Source organism: Danio rerio, chromosome 23 (assembly GCF_049306965.1).
Source record: "Danio rerio strain Tuebingen ecotype United States chromosome 23, GRCz12tu, whole genome shotgun sequence".
Lineage (NCBI taxonomy): Eukaryota > Metazoa > Chordata > Actinopteri > Cypriniformes > Danionidae > Danio > Danio rerio.
In genome coordinates, this window is record NC_133198.1 from 9125566 (window position 1) to 9146940 (window position 21375).

The 21375-nt window shown below is 39.9% G+C and overlaps 1 protein-coding gene across 2 annotated transcripts in view; it reads left to right on the top strand.

Moving 5' to 3' along the window:
* Positions 1-21127, top strand: part of xkr7b (XK, Kell blood group complex subunit-related family, member 7b) — a 146438-nt gene extending 125311 nt beyond the window's left edge. The window contains exon 3 of one of the 2 annotated variants that reach the window (XM_068216748.2): positions 19325-21123. In XM_068216748.2, coding sequence (XP_068072849.1) covers positions 19325-20301 — 977 coding nt within the window. In that variant the 3' untranslated portion in view covers positions 20302-21123. Of the gene's footprint in view, positions 1-19324 lie in introns of both variants that reach the window. The other variant, NM_001012253.3, reaches the window with a different exon arrangement.
* The last annotated feature ends 248 nt before the right edge of the window (positions 21128-21375 follow it).

Here is a 21375-nt window from a genome sequence, read left to right on the forward strand (position 1 = left end):
AACAAAACGCTTAACACGTTATGCTCTGTGCAATGACATATGACATGAGTTTGGCACCATTGATACATGCATGAAGAAAAAAAGGAGAGTGATAGATGTTTTTTTTAAGAGATATTGCCATAAAAAGATGTCATGTACAGAGAATATGGATTTATCAGTAACAAATATGATTATATTTAATTTTAATGATTTATATTTATTTACTAGTTTTATTAAATTAGTATTGCATTCCTACTTATGACTTATTTAATGAAATATATACTAATAATTTACCATTTTACTATATTTTTATTTAAAATAAATGTAGCCTTGGGGAGATGCTTCTTTCAACTATACATCAAGGATTAGTTCATCCAAAAATTAACAATCTGTTGTTAATAACTCACTCTCATGTTATTCCAGTCTGCAGAGACCTTTGTTCATCGTTAGAACACAAATGAAGATATTTTAGATGAACTCTGAGAGCTCCCTCATACACTTACTGACAAAAATCTTGTTGTAGATTCCAGTTGTAAGAGCAACAAATTAGAACTTGACTTTTAGTTGATCATTTGGAAAAGTGGCAGATTTTTTTTTCCAATAAATCATCTGTTGAGCTGCATCCCAGTCATCAGAAATATTGCAGAAGACCTATTGGAACTCGCATGGACCCAAGATTCTCACAGAAACCAATCAAGTTTGGTAATGGAAAAATCATGGTTAGGAGTTCCATTCAGTAAAGGGGTCTGCAAGAGATCTGCAGAGTGAATGACATCAACAGCCTGCTGTTTCAAGACATTTGTGTGTCCTTCTCATAATTCAGCCTCCACATCAAAATTCCTGAAAGCAAAGAAGGTCAAGGCCAGCCCAGTCACCAGACATGAACATTATTGAGCATCTCTGGGGTAAGATAAAGAAGGAGGCATTGAAGATGAATCCAAAAAATCTTGATGAACTCTGGGAGTCCTGCAAGAATGCTTTCTTTGCCATTCCAGATAACTTGTGTCCAAGCAAAGTCAGACCTTACTGTACTAACTAAGCAATTAAAAATTCATTCATTCATTCATTTTCTTGTGGGCTTAGTCCCTTTAATAATCCTTGCCTCAGCGGAATGAACCGCCAACTTATCCAGCTCGTTTTTACGCAGCGGATGTCCTTCCAGCCACAGCCCATCTCTGGGAAACATTCACACACACTCACTCACACTAATACATTATGGACAATTTAACCTACCTAATTCACCTGTACCGCATGTCTTTGGACTGTGGGGGAAACCGGAGCACCCGGATGAAACCCTCACGAACGCAGGGAGAACATGCAAACTCCACACAAAAAGCCAACTGACCCAGCCGAGGCTTGATTCAGCGACCTTCTTGCTGCGCCACTACCTACTACCTACCTGCGCCACTGCCTCGCCAGTAATCTTAACAATAAAATGAAAACATGATTTATGAATGAACTGCCTATTTTTATTCTGATATTGACAACTTAACAGACAGCAGAAATGTTGAGACATTGTTTAGCTACATATATATATGAGCGTCATCTACACTGTATGCATATTTATACAAAACCACTGCCTCCTTTCATATTCATTGAAAATAAGAAACAAACCTTCTCTTTTGCTGAATATAAGTTTTAAAAATCAATAATGGCCATTACAAAAGTATAACATACAATACATTATAATGAATAAAAACAAGCAACCAGTCAATATACAAAATGTATGTGGTTACATTAGTTATTAACTTATCGTTGCGTTCAGCCAAAAATGCTACCTGACAACAAATAATAGATTCAAAAAGTCGGGGAATATGTTGTTAGATATAGACAACGAGATAAATTAAATATCATGTTTAACAAATATAGTGAGATCAGATCCAGCGGTAGATCATTGATAACAAGTCCAAAGAGCACAGCTCTCGTAGATGCTGCAGTGCATAGACGGAGAGTTGTTCAGAAACGCTGGGTGAAACGCTAGTGTGGATGCGGATCGCGGATTTCATTCTAACGCCGTTTTAAAACTAAACGTACTACTGTAAACGGGGCCTCAGATGATTGAAACAACACAAGGGTGAGTTATTGATTTTTTTGGGGGGTGAACTAACCCTTTTTTCATTTATTATTATTATTATTATTATATGTTTATTTGTTATCGAATGATGGGGAAAAAATCTTTCAAAGTAAATGCTGAAAATCAGAAACAGGAATTTCCTTTCTCGGAAAGTCACCAAACACCACTGAAAGAGAGAGAGAGAGAGAACAGTTCTCTGGAGACACAAAAGATGAGAGGAAAACGGGAGTCAGCAAAAAAAGAGGAGAGGAGGGAATGAAAGGGAAAGAGCACAGTCTGGATGGAAAGCGCACAGGGACATGCTGTAGGACTGAACAGACTCAGAGATGTTCTGATTAATTCTGGGTCATGGGTTTGGTTACCAACTACCACGCAGAAAGGCTTTCTCTTGTTCTTCTTATCTTCTTTCGCTGGCTTTTTCTCCGCTTCTTCCTCTGATCCCATGGCCCTGCCTGTCAGTCTGACTCACACCTTTGACCTTTACATTGTGTCAGTGAAGTCTATGTGAAAGTAAGCATCTGTATGCCGTGCTCGTGAAGAGAAGAGCACTTGAAATGAGCACTCTGAAGTGTACTCTTTTTGATAACATTGATGTTCACATATCTTTGCTTTTTTACATTGCTTTTCAGAAAGTTGTAGGTTAATTTCAGGTATGGACCCGATTAAGAGACGACAATGTGGGCATACAGAATAAGGCAAAAGTATGTGCTTTATAAGTACTAGTAAGTAGGTAATATGCAACCTAATAACAAATTAGTTAGTTATAAATTAGTTATTATTACAGTAGATTATTTGAATATTGTATTGTTACAGGGCGAAGCAGTGGTTCAGTAGGTAGTGCTGTGGCCTCACAGCAAGAAGTTTGCTAAGTTGCTGGTTCGAACCTCGGCTCAGTTGGCGTTTCTGTGTGGAGTTTGCATGTTCTCCCTGCCTTCGCATGGGTTTCCTCCAGGTGCTCCGGTTTCCCCCACAGTCCAAAGACATGCGGTACAGGTGAATTGGGTAGGCTAAATTGTCCGTAGTGTATGAGTGTGTGTGTGGATGTTTCCAGAGATGGATTGTGGCTGGAAGGGCATACGCTGCGCAAAAAGTTGGTGGTTCATTCCGCTGTGGTGACCCCGGATTAATAAAGGGACAAAGCCGACAAGAAAATGAATGTATTATTTCAGTTTTGTTTTTGCCTTCTGATGTTTTAAGACATGTATGTATATGTATACATTATGAGTCAGAAATATATGTACACTAACGCTGATGATTAATTTTCACCATTTTTATTCAGAGAATAAATTCGTACAGTTGTTTGGGAACTAACAGTTTATTCATCTATTCATTTTCTTGTCGGCTTAGTCCCTTTATTAATCTGGGGTCCTTACAACGGAATGAACCGCCAACTTATCCAGCACGTTTTTACGCAGCGGATGCCCTTCCAGCCACAATCCATCTCTGGGAAATATCCACATACATACACTCATTCACACTTATTCACCTGTACTGCATGTCTTTGGACTGTGTGGAAAGAACTAACAGTTTTAAAAATGACTGGTGTGTCAGATGAAGATGACTTAGAGTCAAAGAGTCTTTCATAGAATTACTGAAGATTTGCAGGTTCATCAGTCAGAAGCCAAAATGAGTTCTACATCAACAATTACAGTATACTTTAACACAGGGGTTCCCAAACTTTTCAGCTCGCGACCCCCAAAATAACAATGCCAGTGACTCGCGACCCCCAATATCCTCTGAGGTGGTTATAAATACAGAAACCTTGCATGTAATGGCGCATACACCAATAAACCAAAGTCTTTTCTTCATTTTATTTTTTTTTAAATGTATGTCAGTGCTGTTAATGTGCCAGAAAGTTTAACCTGGTCTTATAAAATCAATCTGCTGCATCCGACGCTATTACTGAGTCTTTAATATAATGTAATTACCTGAGGGGTCGCAATCCAATAGAACTATAAGCTTATAAAGTTACTATTTACAGTAGTGTATATAGTAACTGTAAACCACAATTTCTTTAGTAGGTTATGGAGTAAAATGGTAATTCTTATGGTTTAATAAAAATAAATAGATTTTTGGAAATCACCAGGTGACCCCTCCTTCATTGTCCCGCGACCCCTCGGGAGGTCCCGACCCCCACTTGGAGAACGACTGCTTTAACATACCACACTGTGTCATATGAATAGGTGTTTGCACGAGTCTGAACAATCTTTTATTTTATTAAGTCCTTTATTTCAAAAAATGACCATTTTCTCTTGCTTATGTCTCGGACCGCCCAAATTTAAGCCACAAGCAGCAAAACGAGGAAACAGACGTCTTTGTAAAGTTTCTTACCTAAGAGGAAAAGACCCAGTGAACGACTCACAAACTGCCAAGGTATGGATTCGCAACCCATTTGTCAGCAAATCAGGTGAATCCAGCATGGCTCTGCAAGAAGATCAACTCCTGGAGATTGCAAATGACGGCGGCCTTAGTGGGGCCGTTCACATATCGTGTATTTGTAGAGTTTGAACAAGTTTGTTATCTTCAATGGAGGTGCACGACGCGACACGCTTGCACCAATGAACCCCAGGCCCCCAGCGCACTGCAAGGCACGCAACAAGAATTGACAGATCAGCTTCAGCTTGTATGGAATATTCATATTTCAGTAACGTTAGTTGTTTCAGACGAACACAGAACACAAAAACACTGCAGTGCTTCGTACTTTTCTCCATAAATAAAACTTGTATCAGAGTTGCAGCAATGTTTTGTCAGTTTGTCATTCTCTGAGAAAACAGTTGATGGTCACCTAGCAACCTACAACCTAAGAAATCCCCCAGTCTGTGGTAAAATTGTGAAGCGTAGATCGCTCCGTGGTGATAAAATGTTGAAGACCACTGCACTAGCTGACCAAAAATGGTCAACTTTGTAATCTGTTCTCCACAGAAAAGAGTCTAACTGATTTACCTCGCAGCAATCCTCACACTAATTGATAGAGCATAACAAATAACATGCAAGTATTAAATTGTAATAGCCTATATTATTTTTTCCCTTATACACCTGTGTGAATCATAGACTGTAAAATATATGGACGTAGTATCCGTGACGTCACCCATAGGTTTCTAAAGAGCACAAAAGAAGCCACAAGTAGGCGCGGCCAACCGTCGCCATTTTGTTGGCGCATCATCACACCCACGGCGGGACACCAAACAAGGGCAAAGAGACAGAGCGTGAGCGGAGCTACAGACACCTGCTGGCATTTTGCTTGGACCTGGTTCAGACACACTTTACTTTGGGAGAACGCTTAATACTTTATCACTTGTCACTCGTTTGTATTCTGACCACTTGTGCTTGGTTGTATACTATATCAATAAAGTGTTTTGACATTTAAAAACACTGCTGTAATACATTGAGCCACTAAACATTGTTCTTATGACGTTTTTCAACAGGAGGAAAACGCGAATTACTTCCAAACACTTCAGATATAGTCTGTGTTAGTTAATGTAAGACTTTTGATGAAATCCAGCATAACACTGTATGACAACGCTTCAGATGACTGTTCTAGAGCCTACAGCTAATCAATCTGACAGATTTTGAAGTGCATTACAGCTCTAAATATAAATATAAACGATAAGTGATCTTAAATAAAACAAATACATGTATAGAGATGGTATAAAAGTATGTAACTTTACTCATATGGGAAACGGAGGCCACGTGAATGGTTTGTGAGCACAATTAAGTGCACTCAGCATGCCATGCCATCTAACAATTGTAGGAAACAAGTCCAAAAGGCAGTTGACTGTGTAAAGCCACATAAAACAACACAGAAATACGACAAATATGCAGAGTTCAGTGGCTAATCTGCAGGATTCAGCTGAGGTGACGTGACGACGACCAACGAGACCTAGCTGTCACTCAAGTGGCCACTCCCTTAATTATGCAAACTTAATATAACTTATTATAAAGGAAACGGAAAAGGAATATGAGTTAGAAAAAAAATCACCCCCCTCACAGTTGTCATGAAGGGTAATATTAGCTGTATTAACCAAAATCTTTTTTTGTACCAGGCTGTAAACACCTTTTTTTTCTGCTGTAAAGTTGGTCATTCTAACAGTGGGCTCAATTGAGATTTGCTCTATTTTGGAGTCAGGAGTGGCCAGGACTAGCGGAATTTCGGATGAATTGCAGTTTTAGTTACTTCCATATTGGCTTCCTGAGGGAGAGCAGGAGGTTGCCGTTTGGTGTGAATACTGATATTTTTGTTATTGAATTTCAAATAGGGCCAATTCAAAGACCAAAGGCTTTTGTTTTTCAGTTACAAATGGCCTATTGATGTTTTTCCTTTTTTTGTTTTACATTAGGCTATTATTTGTACATAAACATATCTGGAAATGGTAATAAACACATCGTTTGTTTGAAAACAACATTTTTTGTCATAATTACTGCAAACTTATATGAGCAATAATATCATTAAATGTGGAGGGGGGCCTTACAATATTTTCCAGGGGAAATGAAGGTCTCAGGCAAAAAAAAAAAAAGGTTGGAAACCGCTGATGTAACAGATGCCAGCTAGTGTGAGCTGTGTGTTTAAACCTCACTTCCGTGGCCTCAGTTGGTGGACTATAAAGACTTTTGCAATCTAATTACTACACTTACCTCACAAGGTAGAAATCCAAGTCAAGTCCCAGTATGTTTCAAATAGGTATTGCTGCAGCTGGAGGTTACTTTTAGATTGGGTTTAGGGTTGGGGTAGGTGTAGTTGTTATTAAAACACAATAGGTTGGATGCCATACCATGTACAGGATATTAAATAAATCAATGAAAACTCAAGAAGATTTGTACAGCCCACTTGGAGCTCAAGTCTCAGCTTGGAGCTGGTCTTCCCATTTGTAACTGGCTCAGACCCTTTCTTATATCATTAGGATAATAGGTGGAGCTTACATTGTTGACATGACCCAGATTAACGGGGGTGTCAGTATAATGGAGGCTAGTTAGTAGGAGCTGTGCAAGTAAACAGGAGGTGCTCTTTACACTATTAGAAAAGTCAGTCCAAATCCTGCTCAGTTTGGGGTGAGCAGAACCTAGAGTGGTTTAAATTCAAGCATTCTCTCGCTAAAGTTTTAGGCTTCCCTTAAGAAACTTTGCATTCACTCACAAAAGCACTGAATCATAAATATTTTTTTTTTCTCAAGCCTCTATTATTTCCAGTGAACAAACATTAAGTTTCTTTGGGGAACAGGAAACTATGGAATGGAAAGTTTCTTTCACAAATGTTTCGCAAGAGGATGCAAAAGCAATGAAATATACTTTACTTTTTCCTCCAATCTTATTTTATCTTCCATAATTATGTCCCCTCAGGGTCTCTGTATATATCACCTATCCCTGTTACCAAAAAAAGAAGAAAAAAAAAGGAAAAATGCTTTAATAATGTAAACAAATCAGTAATATACAACTATTAGCAGGTAACCATTATAAATCTTTTCTCTTTACACACTCACTGGCCACTTTATTAGGTACACCTGTCCAACTCTGCGTTAACAAATTTCTTATTAGCCTATCACATGGCAGCAACTTAATGCATTTAGGTATGTAGCCATGGTCAAGACGATCTGCTGCAGTTCAAACTAAGCATCAGAATGGGGAGAAAGGGGATTTAAGTCACTTTGAACGTGGCATGGTTGTGGGTTCTAGACGAGCTCGGGTTTAAGAAACTGCTGCTATACTGGGATTTTCACGCACAACCATCTCTAGGGTTTACAGAGAATCAGGTGCCACTCCTGTCAGATAAGAACAGGAAACTGAGGCTACAATTCACACAGGCTCACTAAAATTGGAAAATAGAAGTTTGGAAAACATTGCCTGGTCTGCTGAGTTTCAATTTCTGCTACAACATTCGGATGGTAGGGTCAGAATTTGGCATTAACAACAAGAAAGCATGGATCCATCCTGCCTTTTAGCAACAGTTCAGGCTGGTAGTGGTGGTGTAGTGGTGTTGTAGTAGTGTGAGGGATCTTGGCTCAGTTTGGCCCCTTTACTACCAATTGAACAATGTGTCAACACCACCGCCTGAGTATTGTTGCTACATTTGGAATGTGGTGAAACAGGAGATTTGCATCATGGATATTCAGCCGACAAATCCATGCCAACAAGGATTAAAGTAGACAATAGGATGTCTAACCCGGTACTAGTAAGGTGTACCTAATAAAGTGGCCAGTGAGTGTATTTCACACACCTACAAATGCAAACAATTTCTTGAATTCTTTATAAACGTTTTACCAGTTCTGAAGCATTACTTAAAACACTTTCAGCTCCTTCCAACTAGTAACGGAGGCTTGTGAAGTTTCTAAGCTGGAGAGCTAACAGAAGAAAGTATTCACAAAAGAGCATTTAATGAAACAACACAGATGTGGCATGCAAATTAACAGCACCACCAGAGCGCCCGATTCATCCTTTGTGAATTCCCGCTGTGTGTTTTAAGGTCTTAGGGGTCTCACGGTGAGTCTTTGTTATTTTGAGGACTTGACTGAAACATGTAGTAGTCATTTAATACAGTCTAAAAGCACAAATGCTCTTATTAAAATGCATTATGCAAACATTCCCTGCATAGTTTCCTCCACCACATCATCTAGATGTTTATGCGGGCGCAGTAAGCAACTTAAACTTCCCACTTTCCCTCATTCTCTCTCTCTCTCAGCGCTGGCAGCACGGGGCTTTAACTTGTCTTATCCCTTTCTCTTTAAACTGCGTTCTAATCTGAGGCGGTCTTTGTGGCAGTGGGCTTGCGCTGCGTCTGATGTTTGATTTAATTAAGATTGCCAGCGCATTGCTCCATGAGAGTCTCTGAAAAAGAGAGCGGGAGAGAATGTGGAGAGCATGCGGGCAGGCTGGAAGCAGAGCGGGAAAACGCAGACTAATGCTTTCGGATCTCTGCTAATTAAGACCTCACTTAATCTGGATCTGCACCAAATGAGTCGCTCACAACGAAGGCCAAATGAGAGAGACAAAATGAGTGAGACAGAGAGAAAGTCAAATGCAGTGTGTGTGCTAACAAGAATCTGTAAACACTCAAGATAAATGTGAAGATAAATCTAGTGTGATTTGTCTTGAAGTTAATAATTTTGATTTGGCCTTGATGTTGATATTTATATTACTGTTATACAGTAGCTACATGGCTAATATTTCAACCAATGTCTGGTATTTCATTTTCTGAATCAGCTGATAATATTATACATTCTTCTTTTCTGTCATGTTTGCTCTTTTATTGAATGATCAGTCAAAACTTTTGAATAAAGAAAAGCATTAAATCAAGGGAATCATAGCATTTTCATTCATGTTACCATTTTCTTTCCATTCTAAGAATTTAACCATTGTGTGGTGTTCGTATTTTGGTTAGTCAGCCAGTGTTCATAGGTCTGGTGGACCTGCTAGAGTTTTGGCTTTCCAAATTAGCGTTATCAAACAATTTTATGTTAAATTACTTAACAAATGTTTACTTAATCCCAATTACAAGCCAAATGAAGAGCAAACATGGTTAACTTTCCCCCTTTACCTTTGTTAGATCATATTGATGAATTAATGGGCTTCTAATTTTTTACATTTTTTTTATTAATGTTATGAAAAAAATAAAACCCACTGATTTGTTTTTTTCATATTATTCCCAACATGGTTATGGACATCATAATCAGAAGCTCCTTTCTCTGCCACAATCAATTGCAAGGCCCTCAGAGCAGATAATCTTTTGGCCATCTTGATCAGTTGTGATAAGGAAGCACACTGGCAAAGTCTTATTTATAGTACTATGCCCCTAATTCGCAGTTGGGACAGGGTATGAGAAAATAAAGCTTGGTTCCCGCAAGAGAGAGGGTAAAATGTGCGGGAATGTAAAAGCAGACAATGTTGATAGTTGAATTTTAAACAATGTTGCAACTTTGTGCGGGTGCAGGAGAGGAAGAAACAGCACCAACAGAAAGGAGGAGGACAGGAACACTGGAACTACACTTTTAAGGGTGCTTTCACACCTGCCTTATTTAGTTCGATTGAATCGCACTAGAGTTCGTTTTCCCTTTTGGTGCGATTTGTTTGGGCAGGTGAGAATGCAGCAATCGTACACTAGTGCGCACCAAAAGCGGACCAAATAAGCGTACCAAGACCTGCTTGAAGAGGTGGTCTCGGTACGCTTTCAAACGAACCCTGGAGCGGTTCGTTTGTGGTGAGAATCATATGCGTACTAAAACAGGTCCAACCACAAAAAGTACTGCACCTTTCGGAGTAATTCAGCTGGCGTAGGCCGATAAGCTGTGCGTTATGGGATATGGAGGAAAAATATTTGTTGACATCGCTTTACCAACAGAGAGAGAGAGAGAGAGAGAGAGAGAGAGAGAGGGGGGAAAACATTACCTGATGGATCGTTGGTAATATTTCCGCAAGATGACTATATCACAGTTTAGCTAAATAATTTACGCCTCTTCCTGAAGTGACGAGCGATGCATTAAAACCCTGTTTTCCAGCCGTGCATCATTCTCGAAATGTATAGTTTGTCTAAATCAGGGATATAATCAGCCAGCGCAGTCGTCCCTTCATAGTAAAAAAACAACATTTTGTGCCGGTTTTGTTTACCTGCGGGAGTTCATTGGCATTTTCCCGCACGTGAATTCATTGGCATTTTCCCGCACGTGAATTCTGACCTATCAATAAGTGAAGTTTATTCATAAACTAATTTCGAGAGGAGCACGTGATTATGATTGAACACGGCTGGTTCTGCATTAGCATGCTTGATCCACCAATCAGGCCATTCCTAACCACTATAAAGAGCCAGGGTTTTCTCACTACAGTCATCTTCGATTTGAAGAATCCCCCTTCCACCCCTACCTTTTCACCTTTCCCTCCATAGGGCAGCACGGTGGCTCAGTGACTAGCACTGTCGCCTCACAGCAAGAACGTCACCGGTTCTAGTTCCTTAACAGGCCGGTGGTCGTTTCTGTGTGTAGTTTGCATGTTCTTCCTGTGCTTGCGTGGGTTTTCCCCGGGTTCTCCGGTTTCCTCCCACATTCCAAAAACATGTACAAGTTAATCGTTAAATCTAAATTTCAATACATGTAATCTAATAATGCAGCACATCTTTTAATAGCCGTGAATCTTAATCTTTAGCTATTATAAAAAGTGGAGTTGTCGAGATCTACCTGAGCTCGAGGCTCCCCTCTCTTCCTCCAAACGGGAGGGAGCCCAGGGCTCAAGAACCTTCGAGCTCAGGGCTCTCTCCCGGGACAGCATGCCAAACTTGCTTATAATCAATCATCAGCTAAGTGTGAACTCTTGAAGCAGTTTAGGAAATATGTTCAACAACATCTGGCTAATATGAGATGTGGATTTTGTCAGATGACTGCATTTTGGTTCGTTTCAACTTGTTCGGACCAAAGCCAGTAGTGTGGTGTGAAAACGACCCAAAGACAGCAGAAGATGCAACAATGTATGATGTATTACCCTTGGTGTGGACCAAATGAAGCGAACTACAGATGTGAAAGCACCCTACGACTTTTTTTAGACCTGGGTCTAGTGAAGCGAACACCTTGTATGTAATGTATATGTGTGGGCGGTAGGGATGGGAAGATTAACCGATATGTATCGATACGCGGTCATGCGCATGCACGATGCGGGTGCATCGGTTGAGCAGCAGAGGATGAATGAAATTTTGGAAGCAAATCGAGATGCATCGGTTTTTGCAAGATGCATCGATTTTTCCGAGATACAGCTTTTATTTTTAATATAGAATGTATTTTTTATTTATTAACAAGTGTTGTCAACCTGTTTTTGGCGCATAATTTAATCGACCTACATTAAGTAAGCCTTAGCAACGGATTTGCGGATGTGCACACACTACAACTCAGTGTATCAGGTGTGCGGATGAAGCTAGTGGAGCGCCCTCAGAAAGCGCGAGAAGCAAAACAAACATATTCCCCACTGAGTTTTAAATCTAAAGTATGGCAAGCAACATTATGGATTTAAGGATGGACGACATGACAGGACAGATGCAATTTGCAAAATGTGCCGCGCATCTGTAAAATACGCGGGCAGTATGACTAATCTGATATCTCACTTGAAGCGGCGCCACGGTGTTGTTGTGAAAGCATCTTCCAGTGTTTCTGCATCCCCGGCTTTCGCACTGCTTCAACCAGCTCCAAAAGTGGTGAGAAAAGCATTGCAAGTTTTTTTTTCCATGCGCAACAGTTCTGCTCGCTCTACGCCAATAACGGATGTTATTGCATTGTTCATCTGCAAAGATATTCAGCCTAGTGTCACGGAGAACGAAGGTTTTAAACACCTCCTCCTGTTAATTTTTATTTAATAATAATAATAATATTAATAATAATAATGATAAAAATAATTGGGTGTCACGGTGGCACAGTGGGTAGTTTGACCACCTCACAGCAAGAAGATTGCTGGTTTGTTATATTTTTATTAGCCTGTTGTTTACAGTGACAGTGATGTTTCAAAGCAGCATAACACTGCTAGTTCACAAACTTAAGTTTTGAATAATCAGTGGCAAAATATATCTTTGTAAAACTTGTTTTTTTTATAGTTGAAAAGTTAAATCACAATTCTTGTTGTGCAATGCTAAATTTATTTATGTTGAAAGAGTGCAAATATATACATATTTTTTTAATATATATTGCACTTATACATTCTGTTTATCTTGAAAATACTTAAATAATATGTGCTATATGTTCTAAAATGGTCCTCTACTGTAAACTGACACTCTGGATCTGAGAGAAGAGCCAGTTTGTAAAAAAAAGTCTTGGTTTTGCTTGGTTTATAAATAATCAAACTCATTCAATGGCACAGCATCCTCTTTCACATCATCTCATAAACTTGATCTAATTAGTTAGTGCTGAAATATCGCATCGTATCGTGATATGGGTGTGAATCGTATCGTGTTGCATCGCAATATGTCACAAATGTATCGCTAATATATCGGATCGTATTCTTTGTATCGAGATGCGTATCGGATTGGCATTATAGCTTAGATGCCCAACCCTAGTGGGCGGAGGTACATTTAGCCGTCATTGAAAATTTGTTCGGATTTATGTTCTTCACAGAAATAAGCCAAAGCCAATGAATTTCAGGTTGAAAAAATAATTAATTGTTTAATTTTTCTTTTGAAAAAATCTGAAAACGGGTCTCACAGACCCAAACACTATACAAGGGTTAAATAATTAGTGATAATTGACATTTGCTTGTTATTTAACTCACCTTCAAGCCATCCTAGATATACATTATATCAGTGAGGATTTTTAGCTGAAAATTTGGTCCTTGACATGTCATTTCATGCAAGGTAACAACTGGGTGAAAAATACATTTGCATAACATATAGTCATTTAGCAGATGCTTTGGTCCAAATCGACTTACAATTGAGGAATCATTCATTGATTCAACAAGAAAAAGCAATACACACAAAAAGTGCTAACTGCTAACTATACAAAGGAACTGCTTGTGCTTAGAGAATCAAGTGCTAGAGTAAAAAGGGGGGAGGTTTTTTGAGATAGAGAGAGAGAAGAGTGTTTGTACAGGTGGTTTGTCAAGCCCACTCATCTGTGTGAAGTAGGGCTGCAAAATTAATCGGAAAAAGATCACAATCTCGATTCGACCCCTACACACAATCGTATTTCAGCTTTTCTACAATTCAGCCAATTATATTTTCAGGGTCAGGAAAGAATGCTAAAGATGGTCGCAAAAGTCTTCGCATGGCTTTACATACGTTTCTTAGCAACATGGACAACTCCAAATGGTGTTGAAAGAGTCACATAATGTATTCATACATTCATTCATTTATTCATTCATTCATTTTCTTTTCAGCTTAGTTCCTTTATTAATCCGGGGTCACCACAGCGGAATGAACCGCCAACTTATCCAGCACATCTTTTACGCAGCGGATGCCCTTCCAGCTGCAACCCATCTCTGGGAAACCTATAGACAATCATTCACACACATACACTACGGACAATTTAGCCTACCTAATTAACCTGTACCACATGTCTTTGGACCGTTAGGGAAACCGGAGCACTCGGAGGAAACCCACGCGAACACATGGGAGAACATGCAAACTCCACACAGAAAAGCCAACTGACCCAACCCAGGCTCGAACCAGCGACCTTCTTGCTGTGACTTGACAGCACTACCTACTGTGCCGCTGCATTGCCACTGTATTTATAATTCATCCCAAAATTTAATTTCTGTCCTAATAAGGTAAATTTGCTTTTGCGTCAAAACCAGCTAAATCCACAGTTCTTGGAGTGGCAGTTCCTTCGTGATAAACCAGGGAACAAGCAGAAGGAGTTCTGTAAGTGCATTTATCAATAACATTAAAACTGACATCAATTAAATCCAAACAATCTGATGTCATTTCTGATATTTGGGTTTTTTATAAGTAGAGCAATGTAAACATTGTAAGCTAAGCTTGGTAGATTCAATTAATGTAGTGTAAAAACATTGTGAAACATCAATATCAATATCTTGTCTATTAATATAAAAAGCTTATCAGATGTGTAGGCATTGTGAAGTAATATCAATAATGTATAGTTTTATACATTATATTTATCTTTTAAAAAATAGCTTACATTAGCAAATAAAACACAATGTAGGCCTTCTGGGCAAAAGAGGATGTCTCTCACACAATTTTAGAAGTTGTCATTCATTCATTCTCACCATACTTAATGCTACATAGCATCTATGTAGGATAAAAGAACAGCATCTTAACTCTGTCTTTCATGAAATGAAGTTGCCGTTTATTGTATAGTAAATCGGACTCATTTAAAGTAGCGGTGCTGGGCAAACAAACATCATGAATGCATGTAACACTTCCGACTGCACATTGTGTTTTATCTTTTCCTTAAGTTAAGAGAGTTTTGAGGTAAGGAACATTTTCATTTGCCATTCACTTACAGTCGAAAAGCTCATCTAGCTCATTAAACTCCATCTTTTAAAATCAAAAAATCGAAAGTGGAATACTGTATGTCTCTTCATAAAAGCGGGTATATCAGCACTCTGCTACATTGAAAACATATGATATAATTCGCGCCTTCTGATTGGTTCTCAGGATATATCGGCTTTTGGCAACAAACTGTTATTTCTGAATGCGCTGATGCGCAAAAACTCCAATTACAGTTGGTCAGATCCAGAACACTCTCCAGGGGGAAGATGTATGTGTGTCAAATTCAACCATAAAAAAAGACTACACCAGAGTGAATACAGAGGGCTCACCACAAGATGTAAACCATTGGAGAGCCTCAAAAACAGGAAGGTCAGATTAGACTTCTAAAAAAGCCTTCACAGTTCTGGAATAACATCCAATGGACAGATGAGATCAAGATCAACTTGTACCAGAGTGATGGGAAGAGAAGAGTATGGAGAATGAAAATAGCTGCTAAAGATCCTAAGTAGTGGAGCATGGTGGTAGTAGTGACATGGCGTGGGCATGTATGGCTGTCAATGGAACTGGATGATCTAACTGCTGACAAAAGCAGCAGGATGTATTCTGAAGTGTTTTAGGCAATATTTTAGCTCATATTAAGCCAAATATTTCAGAACTGATTGGATGGTGCTTCACAGTGCAAATGGAGAATGACCCAAAGCATACTGAAAATGCAACAAAGGAGTTTTTGAAGGGAAAGAAGTGTGAAAGGAGTGTTATGCAATGGCCAAGTCAATCCCCTGACCTGAATCCAGTTGAACTTGCATTTCACTTACTGAAGCTAAACTTATGGCAAAATGCTCCAAGAACAAGCAGAAACTGAAGGAAGTTGCTGTAGAGGCCTGGCAGAGCAGCACCAGGAATGAAACCCAGCGTCTGGTGACATCTATGCATTCCTGGCTTCAGGCTATAATTGACTGCAATGGATTTGCAACCAAGTATTAACAATAAAAGTTTGATATATGACTATTATTCTGTTGATTTATTTTTGGACCCTTAACAAGTGGGAGGCCCATGTGCAAACTGTTGTAATTCCTACACCATTGACCTGATTTTGATGTTCCCTTAAATACATTGAGTCCAATATATATATGGACCTAACGATATAAATGTGTGTGTGAATGTGTGTGTGTGTGTGTGTGTGTGTGTATGTGTGTGTGTGTGTGTGTGTGTGTGTGTGTGTGTGTTGATACATATTTATAAATAAAGATCAACCTTATATCTGAAATTTTTTGATAAATTCCACCTTGACCAAAATAACAGTGATGCCGTGATCATTCACATATTCTCTGACCTTGAATAATCCAGCCCGGAGGGTTTCAACTGTTTAACGCTGTGAAGCTGAAAATACGGGTCCCTAAACATGTGCATGCATGTGTGTGGAGTAAGACAGGCGAGGAATCAAGCACCAGAACAAAGCCAATCTGCCGGGACCTACCAGATAAACAAGTATGCGGTGAGATGTGTTTAAGAGCTGATCCCCATGATAACAGCAGCTCAATGTGGAAGCCTCCTGAGATAGCAGCATATCTCTCAATCACACACTCTTCTTCTTCACCTTTTCGCTCTACCTCACCCTCTAGGGTACTTGCAAACACAATATAAAGCGCCTGCCTGTCTCTCTGTCAGCAAGTCAAACACTCACACGCGCTCCCTCAAGAGAGACATCCTTTCAAGCATTTGGGGAACAAGCCCTGCGATTTGTTGTCTCAGCAGGTGTTGTAGCTTCTATGAAATATTTTTTGAAATCTAAAACAAAAGCAACAAACGAAACTTTGAATTTTTTTTCTCACTGCCATGACTCCTAAAAGAGCCGCTCTCGCATCTCTGCCAGCACATGTCAGTTTGTGTTTCATAAGAGCCGCCGTGACGTCTTAAATTAAATAAACAATTTGCATCTTTGCCTCGTCAGAATACATTCTCTCAAAGCGTGTCTGTCGTGACGCAAGGTGTATTCACACATTCATATATTATGAGTCCAGAGAGGCAGGAGACATCAATTAGGGCCTGAATTATTCATGTTTTGAAAGTTAATTATTCAATCGCATGTTCAATTAGCCATGAATCACATCAGATCTAATTAAATATTGAAGGCAGGAGTCAGAGAATGTGGAAATGTGGTTGTTCCTAATAATTTTGATAAGGTTTTATATTTAGCACTTGCTTTTTCAAGTCATTAAACAAATGGCTACCACTTTAGAGCTTCATGGATGCAGGATATTTTTATGGATATTTTACATAAATAGATAAAAAAAAAGTTTTGATTAACGTAAACAATAATAAAGCTAGGGTTGAGCAGCTAAACTAGCATTTGCATATTTGATTTGCTTGGATTTTCACTGAGCAGAGATATTGATTTTTCCATTCATTTTTTTTTATATGGTAAATTATATAGATTCTCAAAAGCCTTGATTCCAATTTCACTGCATACATTAGAAATAAGAGGCATTTCATCCATCCAAAGGCACACACACTGCAGTAAACAGAAACAAAAAGTGAACACAGTTGGAGCTACAATGCCTTGCTTAGGGGTTCTCGTGGTATTGAGGATGGAAGCGCTGGTCATTCACTCCCCCATCAATAATCTTTGCCAGACTTGAGACTCGAACCCACAAGCTTACAATTCTCTAGCCATTAGGTCACAACATCCCCCATTAATGTAAATATGCAACCAAAACAGCTAAATTTACAGGTCTCTGACCCCTTTTTATGCCTCAAATTCATGTTCATTTCATAAGATTTCAAGAGTTCACACTTAGCTGAAGATTCATTATAAGCAAGTTTGGCATGCTGTCCCGGGAGAGAGCCCTGAGCTCAAAAGTTCCTTGAGCCCTGGGCTCTCTCCTGTTTGCAGGGCGAGAGGGGAGCCTTGAGCTCAGGTAGATCTCGACAACTCCACCTTGATAAAAACTGATGAATAAATTGAATGCTATATAAAAAGATATACTGCAGGGTGAGACATTAACTGTAGTGCAAATTATAGATTGATTAATTTTCTTGTTGTGCTTGTTTTTGGAATGTAGTAGGAAACTAGAGGACCCAGGGAAAACCCATGCGAGCACGGGAAGAACATGCAAACTACGCACAGAAACGACCACCGGCCTGTTAAAGGACTAGAACCGGTGACGTTCTTGCTGAGGCAACAGTGCTAATCACTGGGCCACCGTGCTGCCCTATGGAGGGAAAGGTGAAGTGGTAGGGGTGGAAGGGGGGGATTCTTCAAATCGAAGACAACTGTAGTGAAAAAAACCTGGCTCTTTATAGTGGGTTAGGAATGGCCTGATTGGTGGATCATACATGCTAATGCAGAGCCAGCCGTGTTTAATCATAATCACATGATCCTCTCGAAATTAGTTTATGGATAAACTTCACTTCGACCATCTGCTATGACTATCAAGTTACAATCCTCTCTGCATGGACCATTCTTATCAGCACTCCATGAGAAATGCTTATGCCCAACTGAACCTGGTTTCTCTCAAGGTTTTTTCTCCTTCGCTTTTGTCAATTGGTGAAGTTTGTCCGCGCCACTGTCACCACTGGCTTGCTAGGTTGGGCTTGTAGAGCTGCGCATCGATGGCTTTGCTCTTCAGTGTTTTAAACTTTCAGCAGTGAAAATAAATCAAATTGAACTTAAATAAACTTAAACTCAGAAAACTAGACTGACACGGTTTCAATTTACTAGAACTTCTATGTTAAGCTGCTTTGACACAATCTACATTGTAAAAGAGCTATTGAAATAAACATGAACTAAATTTAATTTGATTCTCAGAGAGCTTGACCCTGGTGAGTGGGCTTGACAAACCACCTGTAGAAGTCAAAGTCATTACCTCTCCAAATCCATCAGGTACCTTCCTATAAACACCCCATGCTTCTTGAAAAACATTGTGCAATTCTGAGTATGCTCCACACACACAAGTGGGCTTGACAAACCACATGTGGGACATACAAACTCACACCTCTCAAATGCACGGATGGGGGGAAAATCTAAACTAACTTAAGCATTGATAAATTGCTGCTCTCTGAGGATTTGAAGGGCTTCTCAATTGCAAGTTGCTTTGCATAAAAGAATAAATGAAAATGTAAAATTGCCATTTATATATATCCAAAGAACAATAACAAGTCATATATAATAACTGACTATTAAAACTCCGCTGTTCCTGAAGTACTTACAGTTGGTTAGTTATCAGCACTGCACTGCTAGAACATACTCATGCTCTCTTGCTTGCAGCACATTTGGCAAATTGCTTTTGCATATATTTGTAAAGTTGTTTCTGGCTTTCTGCTTCATTACTTGAGCTGTCTCTTTGTTCTTTCTTGTTCTGTCTCTGTAGGTCTCTCAGCATCTGCCTCATTGGTTTCTCTCGCCTGGATGATCGCATCCTACCAGAAGGTTCTGCGTGACTCTCGTGACGATAAGCTCCCCATGTCCTACAAGGCAGTGATTGTCCAGATGCTTTGGCACCTCTTCACCATCGGTGCTCGAACCATCGCCTTCGCCCTCTTCGCTTCAGTCTTCCAGCTCTACTTTGGGATCTTCATCGTAGCCCATTGGTGCGCCATGACCTTCTGGATCATCCAGGGTGAGACTGACTTCTGCATGTCTAAGTGGGAGGAGATCATCTACAACATGGTGGTAGGCATCATCTACATCTTTTGCTGGTTCAACGTGAAGGAAGGTCGTGCCCGCTTTCGGCTGGGCGTGTATTACTGCGTGACCTTGTTTGAGAATGTCGCGCTCACTGCCGCTTGGTATATTCATAGGGGACCTCACACCTCTGACTTTTACGCCCTGATTATTGTGTGCGTTGTAGTGTGTAGCTATGCCTTGGGAACATTCTTTATGTTTGTCTATTATTGCCTGCTCCACCCGGACGGACCTATTCTGGGCACTCAGTGGAGCTGTGTTGAGGAAGGAATGGGAGTTATTGGCCTGGGAGGGATTGGGGACTTGGGGACACCCTTGCCCCAGCCAGACGTGGTCACTAGCCCTCCAAGAACACTCCCGAGGACTACTGGTGGGGATCGGGAGAATGGGGCTGGAGATAGAGACAGTTGCATGCCTGTGTTTCAGGTGAGGCCTCCTAGTGTTCCCCCACCTTCTTCCCCACGTCCCCCAAGAACTGAAGGTCCGGTTATCCGCATCGATCTGCCAAGAAAAAGGTACCCAGCCTGGGACGCCCACTTTATTGACCGTAGGCTGAGGAAAACCATCCTGGTGCTGGAGAATACGTCTCCTGTGACACCCCGTATTCAGTACCAGACCTTTAGCAACCCCAAAGAAGTGATGGAGTATGAGACTACGGTGTAATGTTGTTCATACCACCACCTTCCACAAGACATCTCTATGCAGAGGTGGGACTCAGGAGGCAGATGCCGCCATGAGGTTACAGCCCGATCCTTGGTGGTCGGCATGGTGCTACATGGTGGGACCTCACCACGTTTGGCATCCAGGGGTGCATCAGTGGTCCAAGAGTGCACATCAGGCTTGATGGAAATAACATGGGGTTTACATGACTTGCATGGGAGGTGAAACTAAGAAAGGGACTTACCTTTCTGCCTATGCACTGAACACATGAAAAGAGTTTAACGGACGGTGACAAGAATGAGACATTTGTAAAATATAGATGACATGACCAATTCAGTATTCCTCAGGACCAGCCTGACTGCTGTATTGGTCTTACGTTTAATGTTTCAGTGACCTGAAAACAGTACAAATTGTGTATTATTTGCTTCTGTGAATGGTAAGGTTAGCGAGTTCAATCATCCATTTCCTCGAAAGAGTTCTTCTGTATTTACTGACTTATTTATTAATTAGATTTATTTTTATGACTCTGTGGCCATGTCTTTGATATAATTCTTCTAACCGAATATTCATAAATAGATAGTATTTTTTGTTATATGTATTCAATAGAATGGTGCCAGTGTGTTGGTATGAATGTTTCTGTTTTTTTTTTTTTTTTTGAGGGTGGGGGGGTTGTCTGGTCATGCTGCATTGTATAACTGTAAAGATGAAGAAAAAAGTCATATAGTAAGACAAAAAGCTGTGATCACATTGTAGTTGGATAAAAAAAATAATGCTGTAAAAACTGAATCAGATGACAGCCTCGGAAAATAGTAAAACGAAATTGAATATGCGTGTTTGAGTGGTTTATGAAAATGGTTTTGGGACAACTGGGAACATCAAACTTGCAAATGTCTGAATGTTTGCGTTGCATTTCACACAGACCAAACGCAAATGAGCGACACTGAATCGTAAGCCTGTATGTGAAACTTTCTTTACAGTAACTCGAGCAGTGAATCTTGGTTTGCTCCGTCCACAAGCCTCAAAACCCTTTTACATCTGTATGTGTTCATTTCACTCATTGTTTTGTTATTTGGAAGG